This window comes from Urocampus carinirostris, chromosome 2 (genome assembly GCF_059441175.1).
Source record: "Urocampus carinirostris isolate Australia breed hairy pipefish chromosome 2, RoL_Ucar_1.0, whole genome shotgun sequence".
Taxonomy (NCBI): Eukaryota; Metazoa; Chordata; class Actinopteri; order Syngnathiformes; family Syngnathidae; genus Urocampus; species Urocampus carinirostris.
Genome location: NC_142350.1, coordinates 7,741,245 through 7,767,991, shown reverse-complemented (window position 1 = coordinate 7,767,991; position 26,747 = coordinate 7,741,245). Strand labels below are relative to the sequence as shown.

Genomic DNA, 26,747 nt, shown 5'->3' with positions numbered 1-26,747 from the left:
ATCTCGTTCAAAACTTTTATCCTGATCAGATACACGCAAAGCCAAACCAAAGCTGAATCATTGTGCAGGACTTCGCAGATTATATAGGACACGTTTTTCACTACAATTTACAGTCAAGGTGTCACAAAAAAACAAAAAACTTGTTTTGGCTGTACAACGCTAAAGAATCCTTTATATAAAAGCTCACTATATAATCTGTGTTCAGTGTTCAGATACCTTATGATGAATCCATAGAAAAAACTGTAAATACGCCAAAACACCCGAAGAGGACTTAAAGTTATTTGATTGGGTGAGTGGGAGGGATGGGTGGAGTTATGCAAAAAGTGCAAGCGCCAAAGGTAAGCACATCAGGCTCCCTGTTCTCAGAATGTTGTGACGTTTTTACAAAATAAATGCTTGCATCTGGTTTTGAAACCAATATGTATGAAAAAAAGGGTCAAAATGAGTTTAACCGATCTTGAGTAATTGCAAGAAAGAGACAAGTTTAAAGTGGTATGTTTGTTGATTTTGGGACACGGGCTCTGGCATTATTCTCTTTTCATAATTTTTATCAAATCATCAAAAATAAATGCGCTGAAGACTAAGCTTTTGTCTGAGGCGCGGGTTTAGCAATTTAGTCAAGTCAAGTCAAGTCATTTTTATTTGTATAGCCCTAAATCACAAAGAGTTTGTCTCATAATATATGGTGTGGCTCTTTCCCAAAATAAAATTAATATATTTTGCTTTTATGGCTCTTTGAGTCAAAAAGGTTCCCGACACCCGTTTATTCCCTTTTGTGTTACCATCACAATAAAGCAATGCTTTGTGTTACCCCTGTACTAAAATTTAAACTTAGCGGATGGCCGCCACACATACAAGGATTTTCTCTTCAACTGTTGAACTGATGAGCTATTGACTGCATGTAAACAGGGTCTGTCCTTCTGTGTGTATGTTCTATTTCTCACACCGTAACTTCGTTCTTACTGGCAGTCCTCAGAGCATGCCCCCCTCCGCCAACTCCGGGGATGAAGTGGAGCTGCTCGACGGTGCTCTGGCGCTTGTTAGCGAAGGCCATTCTTCGGGCTCCGGGGTGGCCCTCCCAGCCAGTGTGCTCGGGGCCCGGCGTAGGGTGCGAGTTCATTTTGACCATGTGGTGGCGCTCCATAGACGGCGTTCCGCAGATGTTCTGCTGCGATTGCGCTTTGTGGTGGTGGCTCAGGCGACCCATGGTGGGCACCATGCCCAAGCCGCCTCCTCTTTCTGACATAAGGCCCATGGCTAGAAGCTGTTCCTCCAAGCGTTCTCGTGAGGCAGACAATAGGAGGCGCTCGTGGGACCTGGGGGACCACAGAGTGTGAAGACTTCAGTCAAAACTAACCCAAATTGGGTCGCAAAAGAACAAATGTGATATATCATTCAAAAGACTTGTAAAGTTCCACCTGAACTTCAGACCAGTTATTTTATGCCTTAAATGCTTGCTATACTTGAAAAAAAGAACTAGGAGATGGCATATTCGTGTTGACTTATTTACTGCGTGCGTGAACATTTGAATACACAGCTCTGGAGCCTTTTTCAGCATGATGCAAAAGTCTGTCTTATCCAAGATAATGCCTTGTCCTAGATTGTCTTAGCTGCCTACCCACACAGGGAGGGGAGAGGTCAGGGCTTAACCTGACCAGTGTGCCAACGTGAGACCCAATGGATAATGTGTGCAAGAGTACTTTTAGGTAGTAAGACACCAAAGTAAGGTCTAGTCACAACCTAGCGGATCACTGCAGGTTTTCTGATATCTGAAAGGCCTAATCTAATAGACACTAATTTTTTGGGTAGAATGAATAACCCCAAACCTGGGCTTTTTGTCTACTGTAATTGTTGTAACCTTTCTAGTGGATTAAATGAGCAATCCAAAATTGGGTTGTTATTTGGGTCAAAACACCCAAGGTAATTTTTTGGTTTGATCATTCGACCCCCGCTCCACCCCATGGTGAAATGAATATCAGAAAATGGGTTGTATTTGGGGTTTTGATTCGTTTATTCATTCATTTATCCGACTATGGCTTTGTGAGTTAAATGAATAGCAAAATATTGTGATGCTGGGTAAGTAACAAATGTTCAGTTGATTTGTGAATTACTTTTCCGGCCTCCATTTTGGCGTTTAAATAACTTAACCTAAATTAAGTAGTTCTGTGTTTTTGTTTTCATCAGAACACTACTTTTCAGGTCACATGAAAGACCATATTTGGTTCTTGGTGGTTGGCGTAATTTTGGCTTATTGAACACACCGAAATGGGGAAACATGAATAACCAGAATTTGATTTTTAAGGTTCATGAACGACCAAAATTTGATTCTAACTGGGTCACTAATTTCATCCAAAAAGTAGTTTGATAAATAACCCACAAAAATTACCTCATTTGCATTAATTAATTTTACCAGAAAGATGGAGGCCCAAGAAATATCCCACAAAATATCTGAATGTTGGTTTATTTGTTTAACTGATAAAACTAACAAGTTTTTGGTCATTCATGACCCATTAAAAACCTAAATTTGGTCATCATTGTAACCCCAGCTCTGTGCACGAAATAAATAAGCCCAAATTGGTTGTTTCAAAGTTTGCTTTGTAAGTTATTTATCAGACAGCAACAAAATCTTGTTTTTTCTCCTGGTTAGTAACAACTTTACATCTTTTTGGGTTGTATGATAGTTCTGAAATCAGGTTCTCACTGAGTCATTCAGGCGACCCCAGTTTTGTGGACTAAATAATTTAGTTCAAATTGGGTTGCTCTATTAGTTGTTTGTAGAATATTTACCACATCCCAAGAAATTGGTTGGTTGTCTTGGTTAGTAAAAAGTTTCCTGAATTTCTATGAAACGATTGACCCAAATTAGGTTCTTAATTGGTAATTCATGTGACCCATTCTAGTGGGCTAAATAGATAATCCTGAATTGGTTTATTTTGTCAGTTGATTTTGGATTATTTTTCAGACGACTACAAATTTGGGTTTTTGTCTCGCTTAGTCAAAAGTTTGGTGCTTTTGGGGTTTAATGAATGAATCAAAAATTCGTTACTTTGAGAGGTAAACAAATAATTCTACAATTGATTATTTATTGGGTTTTTTTTTTATACATCTGCCTCTTTTTGGGAAAATAAATCGTAATTGGGTTTGAGGGGTAGGTTCTAGATTAAACACTTATTTTTGGGGTTAGATAAATGACCCATTGTTTTATGTGTTATTCAATTGACTCCCCGTTTTTGTATTGAATGAATGAACCAACATTGGGTTGTTTTGCAGGTTATTCATCCTATCATCGTATTTTGAGTCAGGGTCAAATTAACAAATAAAGATAAAGGTTTTGGGTCAAGTGAACAACCCAGAGTTGTGTTGTTTTGTGCAGGGGATTTATTGGAAGTTCACTATTTGGGTTAGGTCGATGACCCAACATTGGGCTAGTTTGTGCCTTCAAGTAATTGCTGGTGAAATGAAGAACAAAAAAATATAAAACAATCTTTTTTTTGTGGAGGGCGAGTGTTGTGATCCATTAGTTCAAAGCCATGCAATTACTTGAACCCAAGATTTTGAGCCCAACTACTTGCATGCGTGAATGGGTGCATGGGCATGTGTTACCTGCGGAGGGTCTGCGAGTCGGACCCCCTCCCCATACTGTTCCTATAGTAGTTATTGTGGTTGTTGAGGTGTCGTGCCAGGGTGTTGCCCTCCCCCAAGGCCAGCAGCTGATCCTGCGAACGGACTCGACGCGGGGGACGCTCAAAACTGAATCCTACGCCACCACCATAGTGCGATGGCATAGGAAGAGGGTACGGGTTGGGCGTGGAGGGGGGCACGTAAGGGCGGGTCCGAGAACCGTCTAGAGGCAGGGTGCCCCGAGATGAACCCGGCGGGTACTCGCCCCCCCACGGCAGGTGGTGCTGCGACGAATAGAAAGTGGGGGGCGCGTTGGCCGAGCGGCGCTTGGACGAGTAGTAGCTCGGGTATTCCTCTGCGTCACGCTCTGTCAGAAAATAAAAATTATTAAACGCAAGAAAGAAATTTCATAATCAGGTCCTATATTATGTTGTCGGTTAAATTTTGTATTGGTGTCCTGTAAAGGAAACTGAAAATTGTATGTAAATCCCATTTTGACCACCAGGTAGAGACAAAGTTCACGTTGTTGTGCAATTCCTGCAACACATGTAGCTACTCCTGGTTAGGCCATTAGAAAATCAAACGTATGTTTAAAAAATATGAAGTTTGTAGTCATGGGGAAATGATTTAATTAATTTATTATTTATATTATGTTAAGAACCGCAAGGCAAATGTTGTCTTCTTCAACTCTCTCCTTCTCTTCTTTCCTTCCTTCCCATTTTCTATTCCTTCCTTCCAATTTCTGTTCGTCCCTTTCCTTCCACCATTCCCACCCCTTTGTTCTTTCCTTCCAGTTTATTCTCCCTTCCATTCCCACCCCTCTGTTCTTTCCTGCCAGTTTATTCTCCCTTCCGCCCTTTCCTTCAATTCTTACCATCCCCCTTGCTTCCTTCCTTCCTTACCTTCTTTCCCATCTTTCCCTCCTCCTTCTTTCATTACTTCAATTCCTTTCCATGGCCCCTTCTTTCCGTCCTCCCTTTTCTTCATTCCTTCCCTCCTTCCTATCTCCCCTTCCTTCCATTCTTCCTTCCTTCCTATCTCCCCTTCCTTCTTTCCTTCTTCTGTCTTCCCCTCTTCCGTTCCTTCCCTCCCTCTTTCTATCATTCCCCGTCTTCCTTCAATTCCCATTTTACCTCCCTATATTCCTTCCTATTTTCCTTCATACCTGTCCTCCCCTTCTCCCTCCCTCACTCCCTAACCCCATATCTAAGCATTCAAAATCCTTCAATGTTCAATAAATTCAGACCAATCAATCAATCAATTTGAATAAAAATATGTAGGAGTCTTCTCACCGAGCTTCTTTAGCGAGCTGTATCTGCAGATTTCCGGTTTGACGGAGGCATCATGGGAGGGCGGCAGTTGCGCCAGGTTGTGGAAGGAGTGCGAGAAGGAGGCGTGGCTTGCGCCGTGCCGCATGCCGCTGAAGCCGCTGCTGCCCCACGACCCCGCGATGCCCCCACCCAGTCCTTTGCTGCTGCTGGCGATGAGTTTGGGGCCCGAAGAAAGCTGAGGAGTGGTCATGTTGTTCATGCGGGCGCCTCGCTCTGAAAACACACACCACAGCAGATTGGAACGTGGCTGGCGTTGCCATGGCGACCACTAAATCATACTGACTGCAAACACCGACATCAACAATCACTGCTACAAACGAACACACAAATGCAAACGTACACAATCGTGTGAAAAAAATAACAGTAGGTGATGTTAGGGGTCTTGCTCCTGCTTTTTCTTTTTTGTTTGTCTACTGACGCTAGTAATGGCTGACAGGGTTGCATCATCAATTCAACATTTTTGGTAGTTTTTTTTTGTTCTAAAGAAAAAAATGGGTAATAGGGTGCCCCTTTAGGAAACTTTGTTTTTTCCTTTTTTATTTATTGAAAACTTGCTAAGTTCAATAAGGACACACAGGGTTTTCCAGAGAATTTGCGTGACTAGCTCTTGTACAGAATCTCTGCTTTTTTTGTAGTTTATTTATTTAAAAAACATTGAATACTAAACACTAGAAAGAAAAGCATATGCATCGCTTTTATGTAATACTGTATATTGTCGCTGTGATGTAATTCTTTTTAAGCTTTTTATTTTTCTATTTATTTTTGCTTGCATGGAATTTGATTATGTAGATATTGCAAAAACGTGTGGTGATTTAAATGGCAAAAAACTGATAGTCTTCTTTCCACTAAAGGCCAACAATATAGGACTATTTTCCATTTACACATTTGATTACTTTTGTCACGGAATGGAGTGGAAGGGGTGACCGGACCAGAACGGAGGCAGGAGGCAGGAAGGGAGAACTCAATTGCGTGACGATCCAAAACTTTTATTTTCCAAAATAAAAGTTGTCCATAACTCAGGGACAAGACAGAACAAACAGATTTTAACAAAACGTGCAAACACAGGCTTCTTCCAACTCAACAAAACAGGACAAGGCATAACAGAACGGGCAATGTGTATATATATATAATGAGCCAGCACCCGCAAAGCCCACAATCCCGCCTTAAATAGCAGACAAGCGATTAGTTGAACTGCTTCAGCTGGTGCCCAGGGGGCGGGGCAGACCGGTCGCCAAGGCGACCATGACAACTTTTACATTTTATCAGGAATGAGTACTTTTCCTTTCATATTAGGATCCTACCTACCTTAAAAATGCACATAGTAATACTAATACTAATAATATAATACAGAAAATAAACGCAAATTCAGAACTACACTAAATGACATTTAATGAGTCCAAAAAAAGCACACTGATACTATAACCTGTATAGTCACACACAAAGAGTGACACGAGCAAAAATGAAGGAAAAATAGTAATTAAAAAACAAAATTTCTGTTGAAAATGACACACACAGAACACACAATCCCCCACAGTGTAGTGTGGTGAGAATGTATAATCATGTAATAGCATTGACCAACCAAAGAGTTTCGCAACCAAAGAGACCAAGCAGCCAAGCACAATTTTATGCAGAGTGCAAAAAAGCGACGTGAAGATCGATGGGCGCATAAAATGCTTTTATGTAAGAGCGCCCGTGCGGAGGATGGAAGCACGCATTTTCATTACATCACACGCACACACACACACAATTGCATTGACGTGCACAAATACAAAGAGGCACACACAAAAATACTGTAAAACTCCGGAAAACCCTGAAACACAAAATTACACCTTCACACGTTATATATATATATATATATATATATATATATATATATATATACCACAGCCATATCCCCCTAGTGGGAGGTGGCTAGAGTCATTTCTGACTATTTTTGGGAGATTGATTCAGAGGAGGGGACTCCCAGCCCCTCGCTAACAAACATACATACAAACGCTAAATACATACATTAATTTATTACACCGTTAGTCATTAGAGACAAAAGTTCAAAGGTCATCAGCTTGCCATTTTGCTAATTCACCCTCGCCTTCCATGATTATAATGAAATTATTTTCAAACAGGCTGGTGATGATTGAGTGAACTCACAAAACCACAAACAAGAGAAAGGGATGCATCAAACAAACGCTTGCGTTGCAATTTGGTTGCCGTGGAAACGGCACCAGCCCTCGGCGATGATTCTTGTGGCAGGAAGAATGCGGTGGGGATGGTGAGTGATGGGGAGGTCATAGATTAGAGAGGAGGGTACAGGCTGGCATCGAGCAGAGGGCAAAAAAAACTCAAATATGTACACAGGAAAAAGCAGACACACACACACACACAAACATGCACTAAAGACACACTGGCTTAGGTCTGTATTGCCACATCCAATATGATGGATTTGTTGACGTCCAGCGGTGACAGGCTAAACATACTCGCGTCGAGTACAACACCATCTATTGAAGTCATTATTGTTTTACGTTCGTTCCAGGCTAACACATTCAATATGGCGGACGCATTGAAGCGCAGCGGCGACAGGCTAGTTAGTTAGACGAGTTGTCACTAGCCGTGTTGGTTAGGGCTATGCTGGACTGAGCTGACACATCCAATATGACTGGCTTGTTGATGCACAGCGGCGACAGGCTAAATATACAAACACTGAATCGATCCATCCATTATCTGCACCGCTTATCCTCAGTGGGGTGGCGGGGGTGCTGGAGCCCATCCCAGCTATCTTCAGGCAGTGGGCTGGGGACACTCTGAACTGGTTGCCAGTCAGTCGCAGGGCACACAGAGACAGACAACTCAATCGCTCATTCACACCTAGGGACAATTTGGACCGGCCAATTAACCTGACATGCATGTTTTTGGAATGTGGGAGAAAACCGGAGCTTTTGTTCGCTAGACAGAGCTGCCACATCTGATATTAACATCGTTGACATGAAGCAGAGACAGCCTAGCAAGTTAGATGAGTTGTCACTAGGTTTTTTTGGGTAGGTCTATGGTGGACTTAATGACGTGCAGAAGCGACTGGCTAAAATACACACACTGAGTGACACCAATTTTTAAGGTTATTATCATTTTACGTTTGTTCGCCGGACTGAGCTGACACATCCTATCTGATGGAATCATCGACGCACGGAGGCAACAAGCTAAATATACCCACACTGAGTAAACGCAATTTTTTTTAAGGTTGTCAACGATTTACATTTTGTTGCTGGACTGAACTGACACATCCAATACGGCAGATTCCTTGTCATGCAGCAGCGATACGTTAACAGACATACATTGGGTAACACACCAAATTTTCTGGGTTGTTATCGTTTTACTTCAATTGCCGGTAATGAGCTGATTCATCCAATGTGGCTGACTCATTGAGGCGCAGCGAAAGGCTTGAAAACACACACCGAGTAACAAAACATTTTAAAGTGTCGTTTTATTTTCAAATGTCTTCGCTGGACTGAGCTGACACATTTAACAGGCTAAAATCAGTGAGCAAAAGAACATTTTTGATTAAGCTAACCCATCCAATGTGGCAGAATTGTAAATGGGCAGTGGCAACAGGCTAAAACACCGAGGATCATATTTATTTTTAGAGCTGTCATCATTTCACCTTTTTCGCCTGCCTGAGCTACCATATTCAATATGGCGGACTCGTTGATGCTCGAAAGACAAACGGTAACTCACTGCGGTTGTCCTTGCTCTGCAGGATGGGTGTGTACAAGTTCTTGGAGCTGTTCAGCATGTTGTTCCTTTCGCTGTGCTGCACAGGACTGGACTGGTGCCGCAGGATGTCCACCAGCGACCTGTCACACAAAACGAATAAATTGATTGCATTTTTGCGACAGAGGAGGACATTGTCCAAACCGAAGTCTGACCTGGGCATGTTGGCATCTCGGTTGCGTGGACGACGGGCCACCTTAGCGAAGGCGATCCTTACCCCCACGGCCACCACTAGCGTGAAGGAGATCACTCCGCCAATAACATAGGCTGTGCTGCGCAGGTCACATAGAGATACTCAGTTCAGTAACTCTGTCTTGTCCTATCAGTCTCAGCCCCTGGACTGTATGATTGACTCACAACCTGTTGTTTTGTTCTTTCTAGTCTATATTGTCTAGTCCTTGGGCGTCCTAACACATCTTATCTCTGTGCTTGGACTGTTTCATATATTCTGTCCTGTGCCTTCTTGTCCTACCGTGTCCAGTCCTTGGCTGTCCTAACAGATCTTATCTCTGTGCTTGGACTGTTTCATATCCTCTGTCCTGTACCCTCTGGTCCTTCCTTGTCCAAACAAATCATATCCTGTGTCCTGTGGTGTATAACCTAATACAAGTTGTACAATCAAAAGGTGCAACCCCATTAGTGAACATCACACATCCTATCCTGAACACTTTTCAAGTCACAACCAGTCCTACCCTGACCCTTTCTTCACTGTTTATTCTATCTATCCTGTACCTTACTGTCATTCCTTGACCAGCACATAACACAGGACATCCAGAAAGATTCCAGTTACATTCTACTCTGTCCTGTACCTTTCTGTATTACTTTTACGATTCCAGTTCTGTTCGGTTTTGTTCTGTTATACCCTGTACACATACCCTGAAATGCCAAGTTTGTTATACCTTGCCATTCCTTGTCCAGTCCAGTCCTATTCTGCAGAACGGCAGGCAGAACGGGGCAAAGTCAGGCCCGGAAACAAGTTGGCAACGAAGCTCAGGCAGAGAAAAGCAGGGCAGGAACAGAGTCGGACGTAAGGGCTTACTGAGCTGGTGGCAACAGTTCGCATAACGATCTGACGGCTTCCTCTTGGAAGCCGGGGGGTTAAAAAGAGAGCATCAGCCAAACTGCAGTCCAGGCTGTTGGCGCCAATTAAGCAGTCGTGGGTGCTCTGAATCGGTAATCATGACACCTTCGTTGTACAGTTATATCTGCCATAGCCTGTCCTCTCTTTGTTCAATCCAGTCCTGTTCTATTCTGTCATGTTCGACCTTGTCCAAACCATAGTATACCAAACCTGTCTTGTTCTCTGCTGTACTGCTAAGTTTGTAAAACCCTGCCTTTCCCTGTCCAAATCACTCCAGCTCTATCCCATTCTGTTCTACCCTGCGTGAACCCATCATGCCAAACCAATACTGACCAGTCCCTGGCTGTATGGCTCACTTACCATACTCTGTCCTTTCCTTGTCCAAAACAGTTCTGATCCATCTGGTTGGAATCTTCCCTGTCCAAACCCATCATAGCACACTGACTTTTTCCTGTCATGGGCCGGTTTACCAAATCTGTCTTTTTTTTTTTAATCCAGCCCTGTTACATTCTACCCTATCCAAACCTATCTTTGCACACCTATCCTGTACCAAATGCCCCCACCTGCTGTTCTGCTGCTGTAGCGTCTCAAAGTCTGGGTCGGGCTTGTTGCTAGCAGGCTGAGTAACGGTAAGCTGCGGGTCAGCCCAGTCCGGCGACTTGTAGTTGGTGCAGGAGTCCTGGTCCAGTCGGTTGCGCTGGTGCTCGCAGCAGAAGCGGTAGTGGCAAGTGCCACAGCAGTATATGTAGCTGCCCTTGGAGCAGTTGAAGGTGCTGTCGAAGTGGCCCATCACGTCAAAGTAGCCCCTAAGTGCACAAAGTAGTACATTCAACCCGAAACGAGCGCAGCACCCTCGTCTGGCTTGGAGTTGAACGTCAGTGAATGCTAGGAATGGGCATAAAACATGATACGATAAAACATGAAATGATACAACATGCTTTGGATAAATGGCATGATCAAACTTTAGTCACAGTTAAGAATGGGTGTGAAGACTGACACCAGGTATTGCTGTTAACCTGATATAATATCAATTACTTTAGATGAATAAGATAATCACAAAACAGTCCCTGTTGGGAATGTGCGTGAAAACTGCTATTGGGTATTTATATCATCCTAGTATAATTTCAAGCGCTTTTATGATAAATACTATGATCAAACCGCGGTTACTGCTATGAAAAGGTGGGAAAACCTAAACCAAATGTTGATACCAACATGGGATCATACCAAATACTTTTGACAAAGATAATGTGAATTATTTTTTTTATTTTAAAAGAATTATATATATATATATATATATATATATATATATATATATATGTGTGTGTGTGGGTGTGTGTGTAATAAATAAAACGTGCTATGAATATCTTTACATAATGTTTGATAATGTGATTTTTTTAATTAAAAATATAAATTATATATTTTTATATATATATATATATATATATATATATATATATATATATTTCTATATGTATATAAAATGTGCGTGTGTGTTTATTAAATAAAACGTGCCATGAATATCTTTACATATTGTTTTTTGCTGAAAAAAAGAACATTTTTTAAAAATTATATAACTATGATATCAATACTGGTATCGGACATTGTCATTAGCACATCTGTTTTCATTTTAATTGACTAAAAAATTAAATTGTTAACAATTGGTGGGCAATTTAATAATAATAATAATTTTGTTATATTTGTTTATTTTTATACAATATTTTGAATGTATCTTTGGAGTGAAATTAGGAAATCAAAATCAAATAACAATAACAAATAATTATCAAATAACAGCATGACAGAAAAATCATAATTCAAATTATCAGCCGTATCAAATGCTTTTGCTAGTATTTTACTTTTATTAAGAAGACTTTTGTTAGAATCATATTATAAATTAATTAAAAGTAATTTTCATTTAAAGGTAATCACTAAAGTATAAAGTATAAATGAAGCAAATGTATTTATCATCTACTGGTTCAGACATTTTTTCCCTTTTTTCATTATGATTATTTACACTTTAGTTGTCATTATATTTTATATTATTAATTGATAATGACAACTAATAATATTACATTTAATTTCATGTTGGATCAGAATATTTTGTCTATAGTTGATTATTAATATTATTCATTCTTTTGTTGCCATTATTTCTGCTATTATCAATTAATAATTGCAATTAGTATCAATAATGTCAATTCAATGAGAGAAAAATCATGATTAATCCTTAATAGAAGAATAAGTATACTATCCGTTAAATTTTAAAAGTTTGTTTGTAATTTTGTATTTTATTTATACTTTTCTTACCATAATTTTTTACGATTATCACTTGATAATTAAAATTGATTATATTATTTTATTTTAATGGGGGAAAAAAAATCATAATTTAATCACTAACATGTAAGATAAGGTACATTATCTATCAGAAAAGTTTCCTTATATATTTTCTTGTTGTTATTTATGCTTTTATTAGCATTATTCAATGAAAAATTAATAATTATTGTTAATAATCTTGTTTTTTTTATTCCACTGGAAATAAACGCTAAAAATAAAGTCATTTGAAAAATTATTTTTCTGTTAGCATCTCATCGGTGCTTCAACACTGTTGAGCTGTTGCTAGGTAACAGTAAGACGCCTCTTCAATTGCCCACTCGTCCTACCTGCACACGTCCACGTCCACCAGCTGCCTGGGGGGCGGCGCCACCTGGGCGGCACCCAGGGGGGGCTTCAAGGCGTCGGCCGTCATGTTGCGGGGCAGCATGGTCTGGGGGAGGGGCCTTAGGGGCAGCCGGGCCACCGGCGGAGGCAGAGGGCGGGAAACGTCCTCCACTTCGGCCTCTTTCGGCTGGGGAGGGGGTGACTTGTTGCCTTTGAGGAGAAAAAGGGGACCGCGTTTGGCCCCCTGGGGGACGCCGCCGGACGCCGGACGCCTGACATCATTATCGGTGGTTACCGTGGAAACAGCAAGGCAGAAGAGAAGCAGCAGGGAGTTGCAAAAGATCCTCGGCCAAATTGTGGCTTTCGATGTCATGGTGATACTTTGAAAAAAAAAATCAAAGTCCGACTTATAAAAAGCGTCCCGCGTATGAAAACTTTTGGTCTGGCACCTGAATGTAAACGTAGCTCGTTGCTAGGCGACGCCTCCAAACATCTGCAAATGTAAACTGGTCTTCATCCGAGCACAAAACGACGGACGAACAGGAGGCGGAGCGTAAACATCCGAAGTTGTAATGTAAACGTGTTCCCGAAAAACTGCATGAGCCTCAAGGCATACGCGTGATAGGAAGCCAAGGGGGGTAATGGAACCCGAGAGGGCTAGGGGGGTCGTTCCGATGCAACCCGAGAGTCCCTCCTGGGGGGGTCCAGGGGACGAGGCCTATGTGCAAAGGTGGCTGTAGGTGTATGTGTGTCCTTAAATGTTATTTGGGTTTATCCATGGAATGGCACCGATTAATTTGTAGGTGTATAAAGGTAGCCACTGTCCGTCAAAGCCAAAGTCCGGCTCATATCTGAAGAGAGGGAAGAGCAGGAGCACGATTTACTCCGAAAAACAACAGCGACCAGATGATGAAAGTACTGTATCCGAGTCAGATCATGAAACTTCTCCTGCTGCTGGTGCCCATGGAAACCAGTACTATATTCATGTGAGGGAGCAAACCCCTACTCTCAGAAATCTCCATGGACAGGGATGGGGGCCGCCAGACACACTACAGGCACCTGTGGCCCGACAACCCTGGCGGTTAAGGGATCTGTGAACCGTGAAATGTATAGGAACGCTTGTGTGGTTTGACAAGTATCCTACCCAAAAGTCAAGTCAAGTCAAGGGTTTTGACTGCTAATGCGGAAGCTGGCTTATTGTCGTTGTCCCATGGCTCCTAGGTATATTGTAATCTGTGTATTTTGAGTGAAATAAATAGGTTTGTTTTTCTTCAACCTGAAAAGCGTTTTAAGCCTTGTTACTAAAGATCACAATAAAATCAACAGTAAGTAGCTCAAGTGACTTCAGAGAACAACTAGCGCGCCTGCCTAGCTCCACGTGGCGTAACGACACTTTAGTAGTTCCGTACTGCATCGAAGTCCTTTAACAAGGACCCTGTGCGTGGACTGTCTCTGCTCGGAATTGAGCTCCAGCCAGCAGAAGAGGACAAAAAAGGGCTTGGGCCCGGTTCGGGCGGGGCGGGACCGTTCTGCCCGCACACCGGACCTGAACGGAACCGGACTCATCCGGCAGCTTCGGAGGGAGGACGCTAAACGTCTATGGCTTGCATGGGGGACGAGACCAAGGAGGACAACGTCCCAATGAGAAGATTTTCCTTTTGCTTCGTCTCTGGACAAGCTCGTCACTCTGGTGTCGACGTTTGGTCTCGGACATCGGGGGATCTTCCAGGATCGCTTACGGTTTCTTCCACTTTCTCCTCACACTGCAAATAAACAGCCCCCAAAAACCCATATGGCATTAGTTTTTTTGACGAATCACAAATGACTCCCATCCACTAGGTGGCAGTGTTTCTCCTGACAAGGAGGAAACACATGCTGATGAAATCCCAGTGGTAGTAATTACAAACGTGTCGATACAACTGCAACCAGATAATTTTCTTTATTTCAATATATAGAAGGAATGGGAGAGAACTGATACAAGTACGCGTATCAGTGCCAATATTGCCCCTTCCGAAAGTTGGGGGAGGTGTCCCAACTAGGGCCAAGTACTGTTTCAGAGACCTAGAATATTTACTGATGAAAAATGCCGATAAATAGAGGTGCCGGTACTGTGTTAACCAAATACCTTTCCTTATGTCAAGGTGTAATCAAGGGTATTGCAGAGTAACAATAGAAGTATTGGTATCAGTGCCAATTTCAGCCTTATTTTAAGGCAGTGGTGTCCAAACTATGGGCTAGGGCTGTTTCAGAAGCCCAAAATACTCAATAAAAATTATTACATTTGATCAAATGTTAATCAATTTTATGTATAGAGACAATTTATGTACAATAACCAATTTTGTTTATAGTTTTACTATTATTAGTAGTCATATTTACTATTATTATTTATTTTTATTATTATTTATATTTATTATTAAAAGCGGGCACAAGGAAAACATGTGAAACCGTTGCTATGGTAACTGCACAAAAATCAGTGCACTGACCTTTGTGACTACATTAAATATGAATAGGGTAATTTCCTCACGGGGGTCATAATTTACACACATATTGAACACCAACCCGGTTTCACAATCGAAAGCTAACATGCTAACGAGCTGACATCAGATTATCGGGAATCGAATGCAGAACTAACCACTCATGCTAACCACTTTTCCAAAGTAACAAACTTATAGTGTTGCCCTTACAGAAAGGTTTTTCTGAAATAAAATGGTTACTGCGTTTAAAATAAAATGCAAGGCTAAAAATGGATGTAAGTTTATTTGTGTTGTACATAAATATGTTGCGTTTATTTTAGCCTCAAGTCAAAATATCTAGTGAAACAATACTACTTCCAGGTTTTCTGCATCACTTCCTTTTCTGTGATTTGGTTGTCATCAGTCTCACACAATGGCTGACAGAGCAGTTGCATGTTCAATCCATCTCCATCCATGTTGAAGGATTAACAAAGCAATGTCACGAGTTTAAAACAGTTTTTACACGATGTTAGAACAAATATATATTGTAATACTTTAGACAGATGTTGAGTTTATGAACTTTATTTTCAGGAAATTTTTGGCACGTGGTCTTGATGCATTGTGTTGTACTTTTGCAGTTTTCACCAGCCGGAGAAGGAATTTCAGCTTCAATTACACATCGTCTGTGGTCACGGTCCTTTTTTGGTGGTTTAGCTCGGTGGGTTTTTTTTGAAACTATATGAAGTGTATGTTGGGGAAAACATTTTTTTTGGGGGGGGGACGCACTTGAATTTGTCATTTGGAAGGGTGCAAATTTTTTCACCGTTTTCCACAATGCACTTGACCCGGCCACACGGCGTGGGTGGGCGGCTGCTCGTTGACTCGACTCGGACGTGGGCGAAAAAAAATAAATCAACGTGCGCCATCATCATACTCGCCAACGCTTGCTCGCTCCCGGCGCAAGCAAAGTCAAACAAGAGGTGGTGCCGTTACCAAAATAAAAGAAGTGGTACTTTTTAAAATAAAAGAAGGGGCGGTGACAAAGAAGAGACGAAGGGCTTCGTCAACAAGAGAAATGGGACTATGCTTATAAAGATGGACTAAGGACTTTGTTTATAAAATTTACTCAAGACTTTCAAAATGAAAGAAGATGAGATGAAAAATAACAGGAACCATTAAAGTAAAAGAAGTGTCTCTATCAAATTAAAAGTAGAGACAAAGGGCTTTGTCAACAAAAGAAATTAGACTATTGCAAAAAATTGACTCAATAATTTCAAAATAAAAGAAACTAGAGGAACTATCAAATAGAAACAAAATTATTGAAATAAAGAAACAGCACTGTCAATATAAAAGGGATGAGGGGTTTTGTCAAACGCAAGAAATGAGAGTATATATTAATGTAGTCACAAAGGTAACTGCATTTTTATGTATGTAAAATAAACTTCCAAAAAATACCAAGAACTATAAAAATAAAAGAAATAGGATTAATACATTAAAATAAGCAGTGATGTCAAAATAGAATAACCTTTATCAAACAGAAGAAATGGGACTACTAAAAAAAATTAACTAAAAACTTTCAAAAAAAGGAAAATAAATGAACATAAAAGATAGCAGGAGCTATCAAAATAAAAGAAGGAATATTTCCAAAATAAAGAAAACAGCATCGTGAAAAATAAAGAAAAAACAAGGGCTTTGTCAATGGTGGAAATGGGAAATTGTGAACAAAAACTGACTCAAGACTTTCGGAATAAAATAATTTTACATAAAAGAAGATGACAGGAACTATCGAGATAAAAGAAGCACTGGCAAAACAGAATACGAATCAAGTCAAGTTGAGTCATGTTTAGTTTTATAGCCTTAGATCACGGGAAGACTCAAAGGGCGGTACGGACTATTGTTACACCATCCCCTGATCTGAAACCTACATGAGGACAAGGAAAAACTTCCGCATGAGAAAACTGAAGACTGCGGGCAGCGCTGTCAGAGAAAGGAAAAATGAAGGGCTTTGTCGAACATGAAAAATGGGAGTAAAATAATCAAAATTGACTCAGGACTATCAAAATAAGAAAAAAAAAACTTACATAAAGCATAACTTGAACGATCAAAATAAAAAGCAGCTCGGAAAAACGAAACAAAATGCTTTGCCAAACAAAAAACTACATGTCCAGCAAAACCAAAACGACTTTAAGTACCTTATATACTTGCATATTAACCTTCGTTGCATATGGGCAATCCCCCAAATCTGCACTAAAACAACCACAGACTAAAACAAATTCAAAATGATAACAAAGCATCTTCCTAAAAATCAATAACTAATAAATTATATAATAAATAAATATCAATAAATTGGTAAAAAGTTCAAAAATATGCAATTTTAAAAGAGTTTTCTGTACCTTCTGGCAGTGCTTCAATGGCAGACACTGGTACACCATTTTGTATTTCACATATACAATAGTTTCCTTTTGCAACTCAATAGTTGTCACTGTTTTACCCTTTTCCTTCCACCTATTCTAATTTGTCGGGAAATAAAAGCAACAAAATGGCAATCAAATGAGTTGTGGTCCCTCTCAAACGCTGCGATTGACTGAACAGAAAGAAAGTATCGAGCAGGGCATGATTGCCATCTACTGTTCAGAAGTGTAATTGACCCTTCTTAGCATTATTTTGCTGTGGCAAAGGCCTGCAACCCATTAAAAAAGAGTCAGCGACCCACTATTGGGTCCTAACCCACCAGCTAAAAATACTTGTTTCAAGGAATTTATAAAAATAAATAATTATTGTTTAACCCCTAAATCTTCTGGCAGCCCGCTGTGTTTCATCACAGAAAAATCACCATTAGTCAAAAACAAGATACCCAAAAACTATAAAACGGGTATAACTCAACCAAAAGTGCTGTGAAATTTCACTCGTGAAATGATATACACAAACATGGTCTTGTTACATCCAGTTATTCCAACAGTGTAAAATATTAACTCCAAAACACACGATAAAGCCGACAGATAAAAAAAAAAAAATCCGCCTGAAAGCATTCCTGCATTGTTTGACAATTCTTGTTGTAATCACTCCGTTTCGCTCCATAACTCCCTTTTATAAATCAATAGACTCATCAGATGATTTTCAGCCTCTGACCTTTTGAATGGCAACACTTTTGACCAATTACAAACTTTTTTTCACAGTCCTTAGCCTGCAATGGATTTTAATGGCCTTTAACGGAAAAAACAACACTCATAACCTTGTTTCAAAAATCTATAGCCAATAGTGACCGATTGAATTGCTTATTGACACATTGGTTAGCCAATGAAATTCCTAACGTGATAGTATGGAATGCAGGGTGTATTCTAATCAGAGCTAAGAAAAAGGTCCATAAATGCAACGCGGGATCCATTTTTATGCGCGATCATCGAAGTGTGCAAAACCAGTGAGTGACTTCTGGAAAGAGACGTCAAACATTGTCAACCCTTTCACATTGTCTAAGAATTGGCCAAAATAAAATACACAGTTGCAAAGGTTTCAGGGTGTAAAGTGGTCGTCTCTAAATGGCCACTTTTGGAAACTCCCAGTTCTACCCTTAGAAGACTGTCCAAAATCCAAGTTTAGTTCTTAGATTGTGATCAAATTTGACAAGGTACCAGGTAAAGCTTCAAGCTATTGACTCACCTGTTTACCAGCTAAGATGTATTCTTGTATTTTCCCTGAGCTTTTTCTTTTTTTCCCATTTTTGTCCTATTTTTTCCTCCAGTTCTTTATTAGGCAAAAATTAATGACATATGAAATATACTGTAAAACCGCCATCCTACAATGGTGATATCATTATACCCGGGGTATTAATTGATTGTATCATTTATACTAGGGTCAAAGGTCAACCTAGGCCTACAAGTCCTGAAAGAAGACAACTAGTTGAACATCAAAACATTGACACCTGTCAATCAAGCGCGCAAGCACACATATGCGTGTGCGCGTGTGTGTGACGTCATCACCGCGCACGCTACCGAGTGCGACGAGTTCAGGTGTGCGTCAGAAGCAAGCAGCCGGAGGGCCTGCTCTCATTCGGTCCCATACCACGGGCGCGCGCGCGTGCACGGGCGGCGGCTGCGTAAAGTGATTTATTGATTTTCCCTGCGCGTGTCCAGTCCTTTGCGCACACGCGTGAAACAGGTTGCGTGGCCCGTGTGCAATTGCCTGCGTGGTCTTTTGTCTTTCAGCGCGCGTGGTCGCCGCCTATACACTGCACGCGTGCGCGTCTGCAGCATTGAGCCAAGATGGGGGTTGGCGGCTTTACGGGAGGCGTTGGTGCGTGTGCGAGGTGAGGTGCGCGCGTGCACGCGCCAACACTGCACCAGCGCATCCCCCCCTATCCCCCCCACACTGCATTAAAAAAATCTGGATAATTGAATAATTAAAAATATATATATGTTATTTAGAATATTATGAGGGGGGGGCTTAGAAAAGGGGAAAAGAGTGACAGGTGTCATTCAAAAAAGACCCAAGTACTCACCAATCGTTTTGGAGCGTGGTGCGTGGAAAAAAATGCCTTGAGGTTGTGACGTCCATTTCTCGTGCAAGCCGCCCTACCCAAACAAGATACAAAATAAAACGTCCCCCCCTTCCCTAAAAAGGCAGTTCGGTCCGTTGCAGCGGTGCGTAGGGCTTCAAGCCTTCCTGTGTTGTAGTCGCGTCGCGTCCGTCCACTGCCACGGAGCTTTTTCTTTTTTTTTTATGCCCCCCGTTTGCCTTCTTCAAGTGGTGCCAATCAGCCAATCAGCGTGCGAGCTTTGGTCGAGCTCTCATCTGATTGGCAGGGAGCAGCAGCAGAGGGGGAAAAAGGAAAAAAACACGCAAATCAAACAGATGTCAGCGTTATTTTTTCTGTCAGGTACAAATAAAACAACGAATAAACAAAAACAGATAAAGCAATTTAAATAATAGTATTAATTCTGCATGATCAAGTTTCTGTTGGCAGTTGAAGGATCTAATTCAGGGGTCTCAAACTCAATTTACGCGGGGTGGGGGTGGAGGGGGCTAACCAAGGGTCTGGATGAGGTTGGGCGAAATCGGGTTTCCCACAAAAAAATTATAAAACCCTTCCACAATTCTCACATATCCTTATTTAAAATTCGCTATACATAATAAGATCTAAATTTTAAAAAAAAAACATTAAAAATTAGAATGAAAAAAAATAACAATGAATACTTAATAAATCCATATTTTGCGTGGGCTGCACTTACATGAATCGGCAGTGTGTTTTATTTGACCGATAAATTTTGCTGTATTGTGTCATACAACCAAAATTCTCATCTCATCTCATCTCATTAGCTGCACCGTTTATCCTCAGTAGGGTCGCGGGGGTGCTGGAGCCCATCCCAGCAATCATCAGGTAGTGGGCAGGGGACACCCTAAACTGGTTGCCAGCCAATCGCAGGGCACACAGGGACAGACAACTCGCTCGCTCATTCACACCTAGGGACAATTTGGACCGGCCATTTCACCTGAATTGCATGTCTTTGGAACGTGGGAGGAAACCGGAGTCCCCGGAGGAAATCCAAGCAACCACGGGGAGAACATACAAACTCAGCACAGTAAGTCCGGTAGCTGGATTTGAACCCACACAGGAGGTTCCCAAGACCTTAGAACTGTGCCTGCACGCGGGCTAACCACTGCGCTGCTGTGCTGCCCGACAACCAAAAATGAATCCTGAAAAGCTCAAGGAAACATACAAACTATACAGAGACTCAGTAACCAAAAAAGGGCAAAATGTTGGACACAAATTAAAAAAGAAAGGGAAAAAGAAAGTAAAAAAGAAAAAAATGAGATAATATGGGAAAAATGAAACAAAGACTGAAAAGGGAAAAAACGGAAAAAGCAAGTGAGAACGAAAAAAGGAAAAAAAGAGCCCATGCGAGAAAGAAAGTGAAATAAAAAGCAAAAAAAAGCAAGAAAAAAGGAAGAAAGAAAGAAAATAATAAAAGAGAAAAAAAAGGAAAAAGAGAAGAGTGAAAGGAAAAGGGAAAACACTGAAAAAGGAAATTACAAGAAAACATGAAAACAAAAAAAAAGAAAAATAGCACAAAAAATCAAGAAAAAAGAAAAAACAGAAAACACAAAGAATAGAAATTAGAAAAACAAGAAAAGAATAAAAGAAAAAAGGCATAAGCTAAAAATTTTAAAAAAAGAAGAAAGAACAATCCAGAAAAGAAAAAAGACAGAGTTTTGGAGGTAACTGTAGCAGCAAGATGGTTGACAATAATGTCAGCGCCCTTATGTTACATACAATAAATGCAGATTCCTCCCCCTTGGTAGCTATAAAAAATGCACGCTTATATCATAGTTTATCAGTATTGTTTTTATAATGAATGACAAACATGTAGGAGTCGCTTAATAAAACAATATCCCTTTAACCTTTGTCTAAAGGCGAGCTTCTCAAATTATCATCCTAAGGGCCGCAATTGCCCCCTGGGCCGTGTGTTTGAGAACCCTGGTCTACATCAATTATTCTATCATTTTCCCCCAAATACATTTCGTGTTTTATCATACCATTTGCAATGGTGTAATCACTTTGTAATAACGGTGTAATAACAAAGTAGTAACTGTGTAATAGACATATTTTAATATTACTTTCTATAGACGTTAAGCATGACTCAAGTAAACATGTTGATAAACACGAAAAAAGTGATTTCATCAGTTTCCATGACAACCTCCTCATCTGTCACCCATTTTTTAGTTTGTCTTCCTTCCAGGTAGAATTGAGACATAAACGTCATCGTTTGGACGTCATCCGATGACTTCATCAAAGAAGAACGACGACTTCAAGGCGGTTGATAAAAAAAAAAAAAAAAAAAAAAACGAGTTTTCATGATCCTCATGGTCCCGGACTCACCACGCATGCTTGTATTTTTCTGTGTTGCCGCCCGGCGGGCTCGATGTGAATGTTAACAAGCATGTCCCCATCCCCGTTGTTACGGCAACAACCCGAGGGACGTCTTATCACATATTCTGGGAGTGATTGATTTAAAAGACAAACAAATAGAAGGGAAGGGTTTTATGACCCTGCAGAAACAAAAACAAGATCATTTGAATATGCCAACTTCAAATTACGTCATTTCCTGTTTCCTGTGGTTGTAAGCAAAATCTTAATTTTTTTCGCAAAACGTTATCGATGATAATCACCACAAACTATTGTACTGTAAATTTCCATAGCCTGTCAAAACAAACCGATTTATTGTTTAAATACCGATCTGTGATTTAAGACCATCATCATTTTGTGTAACTAATTGGCATAAATATTTACAAGCGGGGCTATGAATCTATTAAAGGAATATAAGGAACGCAAACAACCAAATTCTAGTTCATACCGCATTTGCAAAACAAAGACTGGTCCTAAATCAGTCATAAATCAAGAATAGGAATGTAAGGAACGTAAGTATTGCACATATAAATATAACATATTATATTTTAATGAGGGCAGCACGGCGGCGCAGTGGTTAGCGCTTGTGCGGCACAGTTCATGTCATGGGAACCTGTCGTGGGTTCAAATCCAGCTCCAGACTTCCTGTGCGGAGTTTGTATGTTCTCCCCGTGCTTGCGTGGGTTTCCTCCGGGCACTCCGGTTTCCTCCCACATTCCAAAAACATGCATTTCAGGTGAATTGGCCGGTCCAAATTGTCCCTAGGTGTGAATGAGCGAATGAGTTGTCTGTCCCTGTGTGCCCTGCAATTGGCTGGCAACCAGTTCAGGGTGTCCCCTGCCCACTGCCCGGAGATGGCTGGGATGGGCTCCAGCCCCCCCGCGACCCTAATGAGGATAAGCGGTACGGCTAATGAGATGAGATGAGATATTTTAATGATAAAACTGCATAAATATGACAGCTCTTTGGCATGAATATGCAATCAGGGTCTTAAATCTGTCATAAATCAAAATCAGGGATGAAAGGAAACCAAGAAATAAAATCACTGACCATATTCTCAAGCGTAATTGCATAAATATTCCAGCTCATTTGCATAAAAATGACAGGAGTGGAAATAATTAAGCCACAAATCAATGAAAAGAATAAAAGGATTGCCTGGAATGTGAATAAAGCAATCATAGCTCACAATTTACAGCCCGTTTGCGCAAATAAGACGGTGGGGTATCAAATAACACATAAACCAATTAAAGGAATGGCAGAAATATAAAATCATAAATCATATTATATAGCTCCTATTGCAAAAAATATGACAGGTCTTAAATAGGCCATAAATCAATGAAGGAATATAAAGAATGTGAATAATGCAATCATAAATAATATTTAATGGATTAATTGCAAAAGTATGACAGCTCTTTTGCTTAAATACTACAGGTGGGTTCATAAATCAGTCACAAAAAAATCAAATTAATTTTAGGAATATAAAGAATGCAAGCAATCTCATCATAAATTATATTCTATAGAGCAATTGCAGAAATATGAGTCATCATTTGCATTAATATGACAGGTATGTTTCACACCAATCACCAAAAACAAAGGGTATTTCAGAGATGTGAGAAATGCAATCATAAATTCGACTTTTTTTATCAATCGGAGGAATACATCAGGTGTGGTCTACAATCACTTATAAGTCAATGAAATTCATGTGTGGAATGAACTAATAAGTCATATTACCTGTATATATCTGAATTGCATAAACATGACAGTTCATTTATAAAAATACGGTCGTAAATCAATCAATAAAAGAAATGTCAGGAATGTTCAGAATGGGTCATAAAACAATTTTAAAAAGCTGATTTTTACACGTCACTCTCATGGATATCAAGTATCAATTTTATCTAATTTTAACTGTAAATTATTTTACAATATAGACAGTTATGCTATCATTTTTTAATTGATGGATGAGTATATTACCAAGTATTAGCGTTGCTAGCAGCCTTTTTTAAGGTATTGGTCCGAAAAAATGTAGTATCGAGCATCTTGAATTTTTATTTATTTTCTGTGGCCATGACAAAAGATAAGAAGGAAGGAGGAGGGAAGAGGATGAATCCATCCGACCTACATGTGACCTGCCAGCCTCCTCCTCCTGCTGCTGCTACCGTTTCCATGGTTACACATGTGAAGCAACTGGCTCCAGGAGGGCGCGTTCCTAACTCATTCTCTGGGTTGATAGCAATAGGTGTCGAATGGCTCATTTTGTAACGGGAATTGTACAGAGAGAGGAAAAAACGAGTGAACCTAAGGACATTTTTGGCTCTCGAGTGTCTCTAGAGCAGGAGCTTTAGCACCGGTTTGTGGCAATCGGTGCACATGAATGTGTAAGTGTATTAGTGTGCTCGTTTGGAGTAGTGCGTGTTGAGGTTAACGTTTGTGTCTATTTATCAATGACAAAAATATCCAGAAGACTTTTTGACAGAGGACAGCGAGGCATGAGCTATAGCACCACCTAGTGTCCATTTTTGTTTGACTCTAAAGGTGGGGTGCGTAGTTTGAGGTGTCCTTAGGTGGAATATTTTCTCAATTTCTCTATTATGAGTTAACAATGCCAAACTGAGTTCAAACAGCATTTAAAACGTTTTTTTCCACAGCGCCTATCTGCTTTTACCTTACGTTTAGCAAAGCTGTTCAGGATTCGGAACACATTAGGAAGCAGCAAACGGGGGAGGCAAGAGGTAATGGAGAGTAATTTCATGCTTGTGCCTGCGGTTTTCTGTTAGTGTAGAATGAAAATGGCGAAAGTAAGAAAAGAACTGTTTCGAACACAGTCTAAACCCAAAAAAAGATTAAAAAAGATTTTATTCTAGCGCATCTGAGAAATGCACGTAGTTGCACGCGCCACGCAAGGAGCTTGGCTGAGGCTGCAATGACGATTTAAGCCGGGAGGTAGCGTCAGCAAGAGTTCAACAGTTTCAAAATCTTAACTTCAACTTTAAGCTCTCGCTTTGTCAAAATTTCAAATAAGCGCAAAAGGGACAAGAGGTGGGATAATCTTCATGTTTGTAGTTCTGCAGAGAAGTGAGGGGGGTTTGCACTGTCACGGGGGTGGTCAGCTTGGTGACCAATCTATTCTTGTGCTGTTGCTTTAAAAGGAAAAAAAAAACACAAAAATAAAAAAAATAAAAAATGAGAGCATCTGTCGCTCTGAATCGGGTTTGTTTTGTTTCTATTTTTTTCTTATCACGCGACGCATTCAAGCAAAAAGAAAAAGCGAGATGCCACATGGAAACAAACCGTAGAAGACTCGGGCCTTTCCCCCATATATTCTCGAGAAGTCGGCCAAACGGCGCCGCAAGGGGGGGGGGTGTTTGGGGGTGGGCACTGCCCAAAGCAGATGTCTCCAACGTGGAAGGAAATCAAGTGAGATGAAGATCGGGATTATCATCATCACTATAATCACTAGGATTTTGCAACACTATTTTTGCTTGGAGGAGGGTTTTTGTGGTTAAAAAAAATTAAATGACGCCGATATCGATAGTTGACATCAGTCCGCTAAAGCAAGTATAACCATGCTTTTATCAGTAGTTATTAACAGTCCACTTTCGAGGGTGTAAGACTGGTATCAACGCCAATATCGATAGTTGTTATCGATTTACTGCTGCCATTAAAACACGATTGGTAACAACTCCAATACTGATAGTTATTACAAATCCGTGCCTATAAACTGTTTTTATTTTGTGGCAGATGACTGAAACTACAGTAAACGTGCAACACCGATGTCGATGCCTGATATCATTCTTTTGCCACGAATAACACAAGACAGATATCAACGACAACATCAGTACCTGTTTACAAGCCCCTCCCTCAAGTTGAATAAGACTGAATAGTAAGCCTGGTATCGGCCCTCAAGTCGCTGATTATTGTCAGAAGAGGACGAATAAAGAAACAACGCTGATATTGATACCTGTTATCAGTCTAGTGTTGCAAGTGAAATAACATTTGTATCGCTCCTCGTATCGATAAGTGTCATCAGTTCTTATTTATCAATAATCTTAAATGTCCAATGCAAATAACAACGCTTAAATTGATAGCTGTTTTCAGTCCATTGCTTTGAATAAAAAATTGCTAAGAATTTGGAAATCGATAGACGTTCAGTCCACTTCTGCTGGTAAAATAGGACGGTATTGATGCTGGTATCAATAGTTGTTATCATTCTTAGTCAATAAACAGTTGCAAAAGGCCAAAGACTAAAAAAAATGAAACAAATAATGCCTAAGTGAGCACATGTCATCAATCAAGTGCTGTGAGTAAAAAAAGACTAAAAAGTAAGCCTTGTATCGCCCCTTATATCGATAGCTAATATTTTTCCTATCCGATCAATAATAAAAATGGCCGAATTAAAAGAAATGCTGAAATTGATATCTGCTATCAGTCCAGAAGAGTATGACTGATATTGACAAAGATGGCTGGTATTAAGTAAAATCAAATATGTATTACCTTTTGTCTTAATAGCTGCCATCTGTCCTAGCCTATCAATAATTATGAATGTACTATGCAGATACCGATGGCTGTTATCATTCCTCTACTAAAAGTTAAAGACTTATATGAATGTTGATATTGATAGCTATTTTAAATCGTCCTTTACCGGTAAAATAAGACTGTATTGACGGCGGTATCGATATCTGTTACTTGTCTTTGCCTAACATAAATCAGAAATGGCCAACGACTAAAATAATGAAACAAATAACACTGATATAGAATAGAATAGAATAGAATATGCCTTTATTGCCATATATGTACCCGTCATCAACATTCTGCAGCAAGTACAATCAAATTGGTATCAATAGATGTTATCAGGGGCAGCACGGAAGCACAGTGGTTAGCAGTGGTGAGGCACAGTTCTGAGGTGGTGAGATCAAACCTTCCTGTGTGGACTTTGCATGTTCTCCCCATGC

General features: G+C 40.3%; 1 protein-coding gene across 1 annotated transcript; it reads right to left on the bottom strand.

The window, feature by feature from the left end:
• Positions 1–815: 815 nt before the first annotated feature.
• Positions 816–19,581, bottom strand: LOC148370882 (protein shisa-6-like). Its single transcript, XM_088328675.1, has 8 exons — positions 19,393–19,581; positions 12,447–14,207; positions 10,356–10,598; positions 8,867–8,983; positions 8,676–8,794; positions 4,914–5,165; positions 3,604–3,988; positions 816–1,316 (listed from the first exon to the last, which is right to left on the bottom strand). The coding sequence occupies exons 2-8, from the start codon at positions 12,815–12,817 to the stop codon at positions 941–943; spliced, it is 1,863 nt and encodes a 620-aa protein (XP_088184801.1). The 5' UTR covers positions 12,818–14,207; positions 19,393–19,581; the 3' UTR covers positions 816–940.
• Positions 19,582–26,747: the final 7,166 nt, after the last annotated feature.